The following is a 12,081-nucleotide window of genomic DNA, read 5'->3' as shown; positions in this document are numbered from 1 at the left end:
AGCATGTGTCAGGCTAAATAACACTCCATTTTAAGCACATACCACTTTTTATTTATCCACCCACCTATCCATGAACCTTTGGGCTGTTATAAGTGTTGACTGTTGTGAATAGTGCTGCTATGAGTTTTGGTATATGAATCCATGCTTTCAGCTCTTGTGGGTATATTCTCAGAAGCAGAATTACTGAATCACAAGGTAATTGTATACTTCTCGAGAAAAGGTTGCCACTTTTCCCATATAGCTGGTACCGTTTTGCATTTCTGTGAATAGTATACAAGGGTTCCAACTTCTCTGCATTCTCATTGGAAAGTGTTATTTCCACACTTAAAGAAAATGATAACCAGCTGGGCACCTGTGGCTCACACCTGTAACCCTAGCTAATCAGGAAGCTGAGGTCTGAGGATCACAGTTCGAAGCCAGCCTGGGCAGGAAAGTCTCTGAGACTCTTTATGTCCAACTAACCACCGGAAAACAGGAAGTAGTGCTGTGGCTCAAAGTGGTAGAGCATTAGCCTTGAGTGAAAAAGCTCAGGGACAGCACCCAGGCCCTGAATTCAAGCCCCAAGATGCTAAGAAAAAACAAAAACATAATCTTAATGGGTCTCAAGGTGTTTTTTTTTTTTTTTTGTATTTCCCTAATACACACTTTTGTGCTATCTTGTAAGCTAGCAGGTATGAGTTTCTAAGCTATGTTTACACATATGTGGTATCTACCATGAATGCATCGCAAGCATGTTTTCTCGGTGTATGCTCTATCTTGGCTCTTCCATCCTTTTTTTTTTTTTTTTTTTAAACCTGTTTCCTCAAGACAAGTGGACCTAGACAAAGACTTGCTCTCAAGACTCCATAATCTTATTTAGCTTTCTGTAAGACCTGTTGACACCTTGTATTCGGCACAGAGTTCCATCTTCTTCCCCTCTCGTTCTCATATGCTCTCTAATTGTGAGTCTTTGGTCACTCTTATTTCTATAGATTCTGACTTTTGTCCTAGCTGTGCGATGTATATCTATGGGTTCCAAAAGACATCTCCCCAGTCCACATGCATGCTGACTTCCAGTGGCTCAGGTTCAACTTAGCCTAATGAATCTTTGTCTTTTGGATGCCTGCTGCTTCCTTCCTAGTCAATATCCCATTTTTTTTTTTTTTTTTTTTTGGCCAGTCCTGGGCCTTGGACTCAGGGCCTGAGCACTGTCCCTGGCTTCTTCCCGCTCAAGGCTAGCACTCTGCCACTTGAGCCACAGCGCCGCTTCTGGCCGTTTTCTGTATATGTGGTGCTGGGGAATCGAACCTAGGGCCTTGTGTATCCGAGGCAGGCACTCTTGCCACTAGGCTATATCCCCAGCCCTCAATATCCCATTTTTATCTCCCCACTGCCAGAATTATTTTTCAAGTATAATAGTCACTCTCTTGCTCTTTAGGGTTGGTGAATACTACTCGGTTAACACCTACCTTATTGTAGTCATATAATTTCTGTTCTTCTTTTCTTAGTTTATGTTTCAGAGCTGCTTTATGCTTCTGAAAGCACAAACTTAGATTGCTTCTGAAAGACATCTAAAGCATGCACTGATGTATGTTCCCTGATGAGGTTAAACAATAACATTGTCGACATCCTTTTTGGAAATGTTGAGTATGCTTTGCTAGACTTATTCAAACTAATGAGAATATTAAAAGTACTTAAACAATTAATGTTGAGACAAAATAAGGATTAAAGAGAGACACTTATAGAGGTAGGTAATGAATACCATATTAAAGTAGGAGTAAATGTCAGATTATTACTTTCTTTTTGAATCTTATTATTTTCATCCAGTCATTTTACTTTTTTTTTTTTTTTTTGGCCTTAGTATTTAGAGCCCTTAGAATTCTAGCTACTTTTATTTATTTATTTTTTGGCCAGTTCTGGGCCTTGGACTCAGGGCCTGAGCACTGTCCCTGGCTTCTTTTTGCTCAAGGCTAGCACTCTGCCACTTGAGTCACAGCGCCACTTCTGGCCGTTTTCTATATATGTGGTGCTAGGGAATTGAACCCAGGGCTTCATGTATATGAGGCAAGTGCTCTTGCCACTAGGCCATATCCCCAGCCCCTCTAGCTACTTTTAATTTTCTTCTAGAACCACTGAGGATAATGATTAGCAAATTAGTTATTAAGAGAAATTTCATTTTAATTTTATTCTCTCAGTCTAGATAGTTCTAGCTTATATAGTCATAATAACTTGATTTTCACTGTTAGAGAAATTTGTTACACAATAACATATTTTAACTTGCAAACTAGGACATCAAGTATGTGTTTTAATATTTGATTATTTTCATATGTTAACTTTTTTACTTTACCACTGTCCTGTACCATGACCACTTTTTGCATATCTTTTTCTATTGCACATTGACAGTCTTCTCAGAGAGCTTTTAAGTATTAAGGAAAAAGTAGGAGGTGCATAATTTCAGACTTAATAACATGTTTTTTGCATTACTTCCCTGTCTAAAGTGATTTTTTTTCTTCTTCTTCTAGATTAATCGAGAAAGCTGGTGTGCCATAGAGCCATGTCCTGGTGCAACATCACTTTTGACTTCCACACAGAGCCCAGGTGAGCAGAAATTTTTGTTTTTCATTTTCTGATTTGCTTGAATAACTGGATCTAAACTATCTCATTTTCTGGAGTGCTCCTCTAGAAACTATTTGTTATGGAGATCTGCTCTTCTGGAGCACACCACACAGGAGTCAGAGGAAGGGGTGGATGTGATCTAGTTTTGTAAGCATTTGTTTTCACAATTGAAGAACAGTTTCTTACATTTTACTTTAGTAGTAATAGACTTTACGTGGCTTTAAATTTTTTAAATTATCTTTTAATAGTTATACAGAGGAGTAATATATGTGGCTTTATGCTTTATTAGTTATCTGTAAAGATATCTGGTGCTCTGTTCATATGGTACAGGTTTTTTAATCTGGCAAAATTATATACATACATGCACGCATGTTAAGGACTAAACTTTATTTGGTAAATAACCATTATAACTCTTAAATGCAGATGACTAGAGAGCATCATAAAAAAATGACAATTTTACTAGCTTTTGAAGTGCTAATGACTCAGTACACAGGAATGATAGATTTCTATGTGGGAAATAAAAGAGGCCGTATCCCCACCAGTGCCTGCCTTCATGTTACTGTTCCCTCATTTAAAAAGAATCATACATTTAAGATTATTAAAGCCTAACTTCATTAGGCACATGTGTCACATACCTGTTATATGCTAAGGAACAGAGTTCTGATTACTATATATAACAAAGTATTTCTGATTGTCAGTACAAATCTTTGGGAGGTTACTAATCATCCCATTTCTCTCATAGGGAAATGGAGACCTACATAGGATTAAATTACTTCTTGGCCTGGGTCTTTGTCCTGACAAGTCAGGCCTGGCAGTGAGGATTTATGCCTCTAATCCTTAGCTTCTCAGGAGGTAGAGATAGGAGAGTCACTGTTTGAGGCTAGCCCAGGCAAAAGTTAATGAGACCTCAAAATGTGGGTGTAGTGGTGTAGTAGTCCAACAGTTAATATCATCTGCACGATATCATCTCTTCTTATCCCAGACTTCTTTGTGGTCCCTTGTGCTGGCTTAGATTTACTTTGGGGATGAGATATTTCTATCATGGTTGAATCTGTGAGAATAGCTTGAGCTAGAAATTGGACGTGGTCTGCTAGGCTGCCAGCTGGACGGCTAGCCGCTCGGCGGTTGCTGTGACAGCCCTTTCTGTTCTTGGCCAGCCGCACTGTTTTCCTCTCAGCCACAGAATGGAGCTTTTGAATTTTCCAAGTAGGAAAAGGGAAAGAATAGAAAGATCACAAACCCACCAACTCCACCTAGTTAATAAATACTCTATGCAGTCTGTGAGGGGGGTGGGGGAGGAGACCATCCAGAGTACCCTTACGTCCTTTCCATCTTTCAAAGGCAAGGCTGTTCCTATTGAACTAACAGTGGAAATTGCCTCTTAAATGTAGTTATTTTTTTTAACTGGAAGATTTTCAGATTATAGGTCCTGCCTCATTTCCTATGTCATTCTGTGATGACATTCTCTTTCTCTCTGTCACTCTCTGTCTCTGTCTCTCTGTCTCTCTGTCTCTCTCTCTCTCTTCCTCCCTCTCTCTGTATGTCTCTCTGTCTCTGTCTCTCTCTCTCTCTCTTGGATAGTCCTGGGGCCCAGGCTCTGTTCCTGAGCCTCTCTGTGCTCAAAGCTAGTGCTCTTACCACTGAAGCCACAGTGCCACTTCTGGCCTTTTCTGTTCATATTGTACTGAGGAATTGAACCTGGGGCTTCATGTATGCTAGGCAAGCATTTTACCACTAAACCACATTCCTCATCCCAGACATTGTCTTCTTAATATGTTCATTTCAACCATAGGATTGTAAATTACATACATACACATGAAGCGCACCTCTTTTGTTGAAGGATATTTTTGTACCTAGCCAAATGCAGATGATGCACTTTTCTATATTACTCTTCCAGTGTAAGATCTATTTAGGGAGGAAAAGTTAACAATTTTCTTCATTACTCAGTAGAACCTGTACATTTAAGGCACTGATATGTTTATTATCTATCCACCACTTCATAATCACTAATTTTTGTGATTGTATCACTTTGATCTTGGTATCACTAATTTTAAAAAGTAATACTTTTTTAGAAACAACTATAATCTCCAAACAGAAATTGGCCAAAAATCACATTTCATAATTTCCTGCAAATCAAAAGACAAAGTATAATTATCAGAAAGAAAACATTTCCATTTGTATAGAATATAGTTTTGAATCATCATTTTATCTTCCTCTACATTACAAGCTCATGAGTATCTTATTGAAGTAGCAGATCTGAAAACCTCTAATTTGACTGTGTTCTTATTATTTTTTAAAAGAGAGAGAGAAGGGAAAGGGGAGGGAGGAAAAAAGCGCGAGAGAGAAAAGCACTAGTATCTTGTGTGATAGGAAAGTGGTGAACTTTTAAAGAAGTGTTGATTGAATACATTTTCTTTCTCAGAGTGTGAGAACTTCTTGGCTGTTGGACTAGGTGGGGAGTGTACCTCAAAACAAGCTGTACTTCAGAGAGAATCTGGGAGTGACCCTGATCTCTCCCATTCGCCCAGTAATGAGATGGACAGCATCATCTTCTCAAAGGTTTGGCACCACTTTCTTTTATTCTTTTCCTGTGAGTGTCATCTACACAGTTGGCATCCCCTCAACTCTCTCCCCAAGGCATATAGTTTCCCCTTGTACATGCATCCTGAAGGATGGTCTAGTTAGCCATATAGCTTGCACAAGTGTATGAGTATTAACTTTTAAAGAAGGAAGCCACAGATTGCTAGGGCTTATACAAAAAGCATTGGCAAAATTCATTTTCTGCAACATCATGACTGGTTACTGAAGTTTTAAAGTTTCCATCAAACTTTAAGTCATGGAAGTTTCTTTAGAATGAAGTTTCTTTAAGTCAGACGACAGTGAAGCACTTCAGTGGGCAGGAAGGGGCCACACAGCTCAGACTCAATGATGTCATGTGTATAAACTAACCAGAGAGTCATTTCTGATTAATGTGTTGAGGCCTGAAGCTCACTGCTGAGCCTGGTGATATCATTGCTTTTCATCCAACCTGCTTAATTGGAACTTTCTAGATCGCTGCTTAGAAACCTAAGCTTTCTCCCTAGTGAAAGCCCATTTACATGAATCAGCTCATGTATCCATATAATTTGAGGCAAAGTGAGTAGAGGACAGGGACCTTTGCTTCCTTTGGCTTTTTTGTATTTCTCCTTGAAGCAAGTTCTGTTCTGTCTCCTAAGATGAATAGAGGGCTTTCCCACAGGCGAGAGTGTAGATTGTACTCAATTATGTGCCACAAGTGGTTTTCTTAATAGTAAGGGGTTGAAGAGGCAGAGACGTTGTGGCAACTGTGAAGACTGTTCCTTTGGATTTTCTGATGACATTGAAGAAGTGGTGAGAGCAGTTGTGTTAGTGGGTGATTAAGTTGTCCAAGGGACTGTGACGATCCAGTGTTTAGAACTTAAGGTGTGGGAATGATGGCATGAGGTTGTGGAACTGTGGTCTGGAACACTGAAACCTCTGTGAATGAACCATGTGTACCTTCCTTGGCCCTCATCTTCCCTCTGCACCTTGCTCTTTGTCTTCATCATTTTCCCATAGTTGCTCAGGCTGTGCTGTGACTTGAGGTTGTGTGAGGTGAAATCTTTATACATTTGGAAGATCTTCCCTTCTCTGAAGTTATTTGGCAATGTGTTTGTTTGTTCATTTTAAAATCTTAGAATATTGTGTGGTGATTTCCATTGAGCCTTGGAGGTTTTAATTGTGAGGACATCTCCTCCTGAGGGAATACATAGGGTTGTAAAGATACACCTCTCTACAAATATCACTTTTGATTGAGAATAGGTTACATTGTGTCTTTCTAGATACCTATTTCAAACTGAAGAGGGTACCTGAAGAGTCATTAGACATATTTATGTTTGAAAATCATGATGACATTAAAAAGTCATCCTCATAAAGACAATCCTTGTTTTCTTACTTCTGAGGTATATGATAGCTGGTCCTTAGGCGTTAACTGTTTTTGCACACTGATAATTATTTCTGGTCACTAATTGAAAGGTTAGTCTACCTAAGAAAAAGTTGAATTTTTTGCATTTTACTTTCTTACTCAAGCTACCAAAGGCATTCAGGAGTTTGTTCTTACAAAGAGCTTTTTGCTATAGTCTGACAATTTTTTTTTCCCCAGGAGGATTTGACAGATAGCCTTTAAAATTTTTTTTTTTAATTTTTGCCAGTCCTGAGGCTTGTTTGTTTCGTTTTTGTTGCCAGTCCTGGGGCATGGATTCAGGGCCTGAGCACTGTCCCTGATTTCTTTTTGCTCAAGGCTAGTATTCTACCTCTTGAGCCACAGTACCACTTCCAGCTTTTTTCTATATATGTGGTGCTGAGGAATTGAACCTAGGGCTTCATGTATATGAGGCAAGCACTTTACCCCTAGGCCATATTCTCAGCCTCCAGTCCTGAGGCTTGAACTCAGGGTCTGAGCACTGTCCCTGGCTTCTTTTTGATCAAGGCTAGCACTCTACCACTTGAACCACAGAGCCACTTCTGGCCTTTTCTGTTTATGTGGTGCTGAGGAATTGAGCCCAGGGCTTCATGCATGCTAGGCAAGTACTCTACCTCTAAGTCACATTTCCTAGCCTTTTTTTTTTTTCCTTTTAAAGGTGAAGCACATATGCCAAATAAACTTAGACCGATATTTCATACAAGAAGGCCTAGGGACAGCCAGGCAGTCTGGAGCACTTTGCCCCTTCATGGATGTAGGAGGAAGGAGGAAGAACAAACGGTATTTTCCCTTAGTATTTGCACTCTACCAAAGTGGTGGGTGGTAAAGGGGTTCTGCAATAAATGTTTTCTCTAGCATTTAAAAAAGAATGAAAAAAAAAAAAAACAACCTAAGGGCTTGCTATTTTGGAAAGAAAGGAACAAGACTAATACTGCCAGATTGCATAATATACACAGGCACCACAATAAGTTTCTCATATACTAGATCTCATTTCATGGTCTTGGAATCCTGACAGGTGTGCAGTTTTATCTGCCTCATATCCTTGAGGGCAGTAGATGCTGTTACCAGTAAAAATTACTGCACACTAAGTAAAGAGATTGGGGATTTGCACCTTGGCTTGACTTAAAAAATCTGTCCAGGTTTTGTTTAGACTGTTCTGATCTCTCACAATCTCCTCTGAAAGCCGATAATTTATATTGAAGCACAGTACTGGTAGATAGGCCATCAGCTGCTTTCTTCAAAATCTTTTACATACATCACCCACATAAGCATGTGCTGCACAGTACAAGAATGTTCCACTCTCTTCTCAGGGCTTAGCCCTCCTCTTCCCCATTCTCTAAAAATTAAAAAAATTATCATAATTGGCAGGCGAGTCATTGCAACATCCCTTTCTGTGAACCACCAGTGGTGCATTAGGTCACTTCCTGCAGCCATTTGTTTAACTTCTTTTTTTTTTTTTTTTAACAGCAGCTGTTTTTCATGAACTTTCCCCCCTCATCTTGTCTGTCTGTTTGTGCTCCTTCTGGTAAATGTGACTCTTCAGTGGATGTTGTGAGCGTTGTCTTTATTCTTAAGGATATTTTCTAAGGTCTTTCTTTTCCTTAGACCAGCACTATAAAATGAACAGTTTTTTAAAGTGGAGCACTCACTAAGAGAAATGATAAGAAAGAATACATGCTATAGGCCACTGTGTTAGGGTCTTAAAATGTGAACAGTTTCCCAAGACACACAGAATGCCTTGTGTATAATATAAATAATAACTGTTTGGTGAATAAATGATGACAGGGCTAGTATTTTGCCAGTTTTGGTTTCTCTGCTGGTTTCTGGTGCTGGTTACAGTCCTTGGTATTGCTTGGGTTGTCCAAATCTCTGTTTCACTTGTCCCATGATGTTTGCCCATGAATCTCTTTGTCGTCTATCTCCTCCTCGCCCCCCTCCCCTTCTGCCACTCCTGGGGCTTGAACTTAGGGCCTGAGCACTGTCTCTGGCATCCTTTTGCTCAGAGCTAGCACTCTATCACTTGAGCCATTGCGCCATTTCCAGCCTTTTCTGTTTATGTGGTGCTAAGGAATCGAACCCAGGGTTTCATGCATGCTAGACAAGCACTCCACTGTTAAGCCACATTCCCAGCCCTCTCTCATTCCTCTTATAAGGAGACCCACTCACATTTCGTCTTAAGCCCACGAACCCATCTTAACAAATTACATCTACAAAGACCTATTTCCAAATAAAGTCTCCTTCTGAGAGGGACACATTTTAAGGAGAGGACCTTGTAGAATTGTCCTCCCAAGTTTTATTTATGACCATTGATATTTTCCTTCCCTGGAGGGCAGGACTGTGAATAGGAATCTTTTAGGATGATTACCTCAGTCCTTTGGTAGCATGAAAAGAACAGTCAGTAATTTTATTTAAAAGTAGTACATACCACCCTTCATAGTTTATGTGGTGAAGCATAGTTTTACTTTGCAAATTGTCTAGTGAAGGGGCTTTTCTGATGACTTTGACATCTTCTCATAAGGGATTCCAGAAATGATGGAGATAACAGAGTAGGGTTGTTTGAGTTGAAATCAACTCTGATTCCAGTCTTGATTCTGTTACTCACAGCTTACATACTTGGGAAGACTCCACTAGACAATTTGAGCCTCTCTGTTCTGGCCTACATTATAATCTTCTTTGTTTTTCCCTGTTAGTCTCATCCCACATATCATTCAAACAGGAGATAATGTAAGAAGGTGAAATCCCCAGGGTGGGAAAAAATGTTAGAAAGTAACTGGTAAAATCAGGCCCAAAGTTGAGCTTGGTGGCTCAAGCTTGTAATCCTTGAGGGAAGAGATTGGGTAATTATAGTTTGAGGCTAGCCAGGCAAGAAGAAGTTGGGGAGGGAGGTTCCATCTAGGCGCAGTGGCCTACGCCTGTTGTCGTAGCTACGGAAGAAGCTGTGGCTGAGTTCAGTGGGGATTGCCTGTCATCCTCAGCAACACAGAGCAGCATAGCCAGGAGGCTCACAGTGCAATCTGGCTGGGCATCAGATAGATCCCACCTTTTAAATAACCAAGACAGAAAGGTGCTGCTGGAGGTAAGGCCGTCCTGAGTTCAGTCCCCAGTACTGCCAACACAAAAACAAACCTACCTAAACAATCTCTCCAAGTATAGGGACTGATTTCCATTCCAAAGCCGAAATGACTCCTTGGTTCTCATTCTCGGTTTTGTTTTTCCTTTTTTTTTTTTTTGGCCAGTCCTGGGGCTTGGACTCAGGGCCTGAGCACTGTCCCTGGCTTTCTTTTTGCTCAAGGCTAGCACTCTGCCACTTGAGCCACAGCGCCACTTCTGGCCATTTTCTATATATGTGGTGCTGAGGAATCAAACCCAGGGCTTCATGTATACAAGGCAAGCAATCTTGCCACTAGGCCATATTCCCAGTCCCTGTTTTTACATTTTGTCCCAAGAACTATAGTAAAGCATTGAGTCAATTGGCTAACTTGGAGTTAGTGGTGAGAAAATAAAGATGGCAGTGTCCCTTCTCCATTCTCTGCTCCCTGACCAGTAAAAGTGTAAAATAGGGCACTAAGGGAGTGTCTGTGTGTGCTCATGTAGCTCTTAGGTACTTGGAATAGTTTTAGTATTTTGGCCTGGTATGCAGGGAAGCTCATCTTTCTCTCATTATACTGTGTACTTGGTGTTCAGCTACTGGGTCCATAGTTCTTATTAGATTCTACAGGTTGGTCAGGGAAGAAACATTGGTACTTTATGAAAGACCTCATTACCAGAGTATTGAGACAGGTGTCGTCCCTGTAATACAACCATTTCCCAGTGAATTGAGAAACACTAGCTTTTTCCCATTTAGAAACTGGCAGAGTTTAGGTGGGATCATAAGTTATTGGGCATTTTTCAAAGGGGCACTTAAAAACAGCCATCTGCTTAGTTTGGGAATACTAGGTTCACTACATTGTATTTGTATTTACACAGTCTACCTTGTTTCGGTTTAAAACTTTTCAAAAAATCAAACTTAACATTATAGGAATTTAGTTTCATATGGTAGGAACTCCCCACCCCACCCCCACGCCCCTGACTAATCATGGCTCCCTTTGTTTCAGTTGACAGTATGAACAGAAAGAATTGTCCTAAGAACTTTTTCTCCTAGAAGGAAAGTACAATGTACCTTATGAAATAGCACCTCCAGTAAGATAACAAGCAATTGTCAATCCTTGAGTAGTCCTGTACTATAGGCCAAAGGAATGATTTAAATCTGTGCTTGAATTCAATTATTGCTTTTGCTCATCTTAGATCCATTTGTCTTGGCCTAGAATAATTGAGGGTATCTACTTGCTTCTGCAGTTTCAACCAAATGTGCTTTCTCCCATTGCAGCCTGAGGAAGAGCAGTTGGTTTGTGATATCACGGAGTCCAGTTCTTCCACAGATGACACAGCTTCTCTGGATCGACATTCTTCACATGGCAGTGATGGGTCCCTCCCTCAAGCTTCAAAGCTCAGCAAGCCTAGAGATCATCAAAGTCCCAATGGCTTCTACAGCCCTGGGATGGGAATCGAGGGTCGAGAGAGTGAGAGTGAGCCTGCTGGCTCTGGTGACGTGGAAGAGGAGGAGATGGACAGCATCACAGAAGTGCCCACCAACTGTTCCATCCTGAGGAGCTCCATGCGCTCCCTGTCCCCTTTCCGGAGGCATAGCTGGGGTCCTGGGAAGAATGCTGCCAGTGATGCAGAAATGAACCAGCGCAGGTGAGATGGGAGTCCATTCATTTCATGTCTCCGTGCTTTTGAGATGTTTCTCACTTGATACTGTTATTGGTAAATAGGCCTTGAAATTAGAAAGGATACTGTTCAGACTCCAACTCTGTAACTTGCATGTGATAGTATAAGCTTTGGGTAAGTCACTTGACCACCCTGAGCTTAATTTTCTCATCTGCAAATTCTTACCTTTCAATACATTTGTAATAGTAAAGTATGACTGTTATATAGTGACTATTTAATACAGGGTAATATTTATTCCTGCCAGAATAACTAATGAAATTCATGGATATGGGAGGGGGATAGTTTCTTGTCAGTTTTTAATTAAGAAATAAATATTAAGTCTTATAGTCTTAACACATCTAAGTATTCAAAGTGTGTCTTGAGAAGTAAACTGTTTCTAATACAGAACGTTTTGTTAAGTCTGAATTGCCAGTTTATTTCTCAAGAGAGTGCAAAAATGTTGGTATTTTCTCATGTGTCCTACATACAGTCTTGGGGACTTTTACAAGTATGACCCAGCCTTAGGCCTTTATTTTGGCAGCAGGAATTGAATTTGGTTTCTGACCACTGACTGCCCAGATGAACGTAAGCAGGTGGTTTTAACTGTAAAGAACTAGTTAGTGGCTCTCAGGTCTGCTAATATCCTTGATGGTATCCTTATTCCAGAGCTGCTTTCATAAGGAGAGGCAGCTAAGAGAATGTGTAATCTAGTCTGATTTGCTCACTCATGTATTCTTTTAATCAGCCAGTGTATATCG

The 12,081-nt window shown here is 40.4% G+C and overlaps 1 protein-coding gene across 5 annotated transcripts in view; it reads left to right on the top strand.

Moving 5' to 3' along the window:
* Akap13 (A-kinase anchoring protein 13) overlaps nt 1-12,081 on the top strand; it is a 181,892-nt gene that overhangs the window by 113,387 nt on the left and 56,424 nt on the right. For all 5 annotated transcript variants that reach the window (XM_048368854.1, XM_048368855.1, XM_048368856.1 and 2 more), the window contains 3 exons: nt 2,502-2,577; nt 5,018-5,154; nt 10,941-11,311. In XM_048368854.1, the coding sequence (XP_048224811.1) occupies nt 2,502-2,577; nt 5,018-5,154; nt 10,941-11,311 (584 nt within the window). The remainder of the gene's footprint in view (nt 1-2,501; nt 2,578-5,017; nt 5,155-10,940; nt 11,312-12,081) is intronic.

This window comes from Perognathus longimembris, chromosome 20 (genome assembly GCF_023159225.1).
Source record: "Perognathus longimembris pacificus isolate PPM17 chromosome 20, ASM2315922v1, whole genome shotgun sequence".
Lineage (NCBI taxonomy): Eukaryota > Metazoa > Chordata > Mammalia > Rodentia > Heteromyidae > Perognathus > Perognathus longimembris.
The sequence above is the reverse complement of the archived record's forward strand: the minus strand, read 5'-3'. Positions and strand labels throughout refer to the sequence as shown.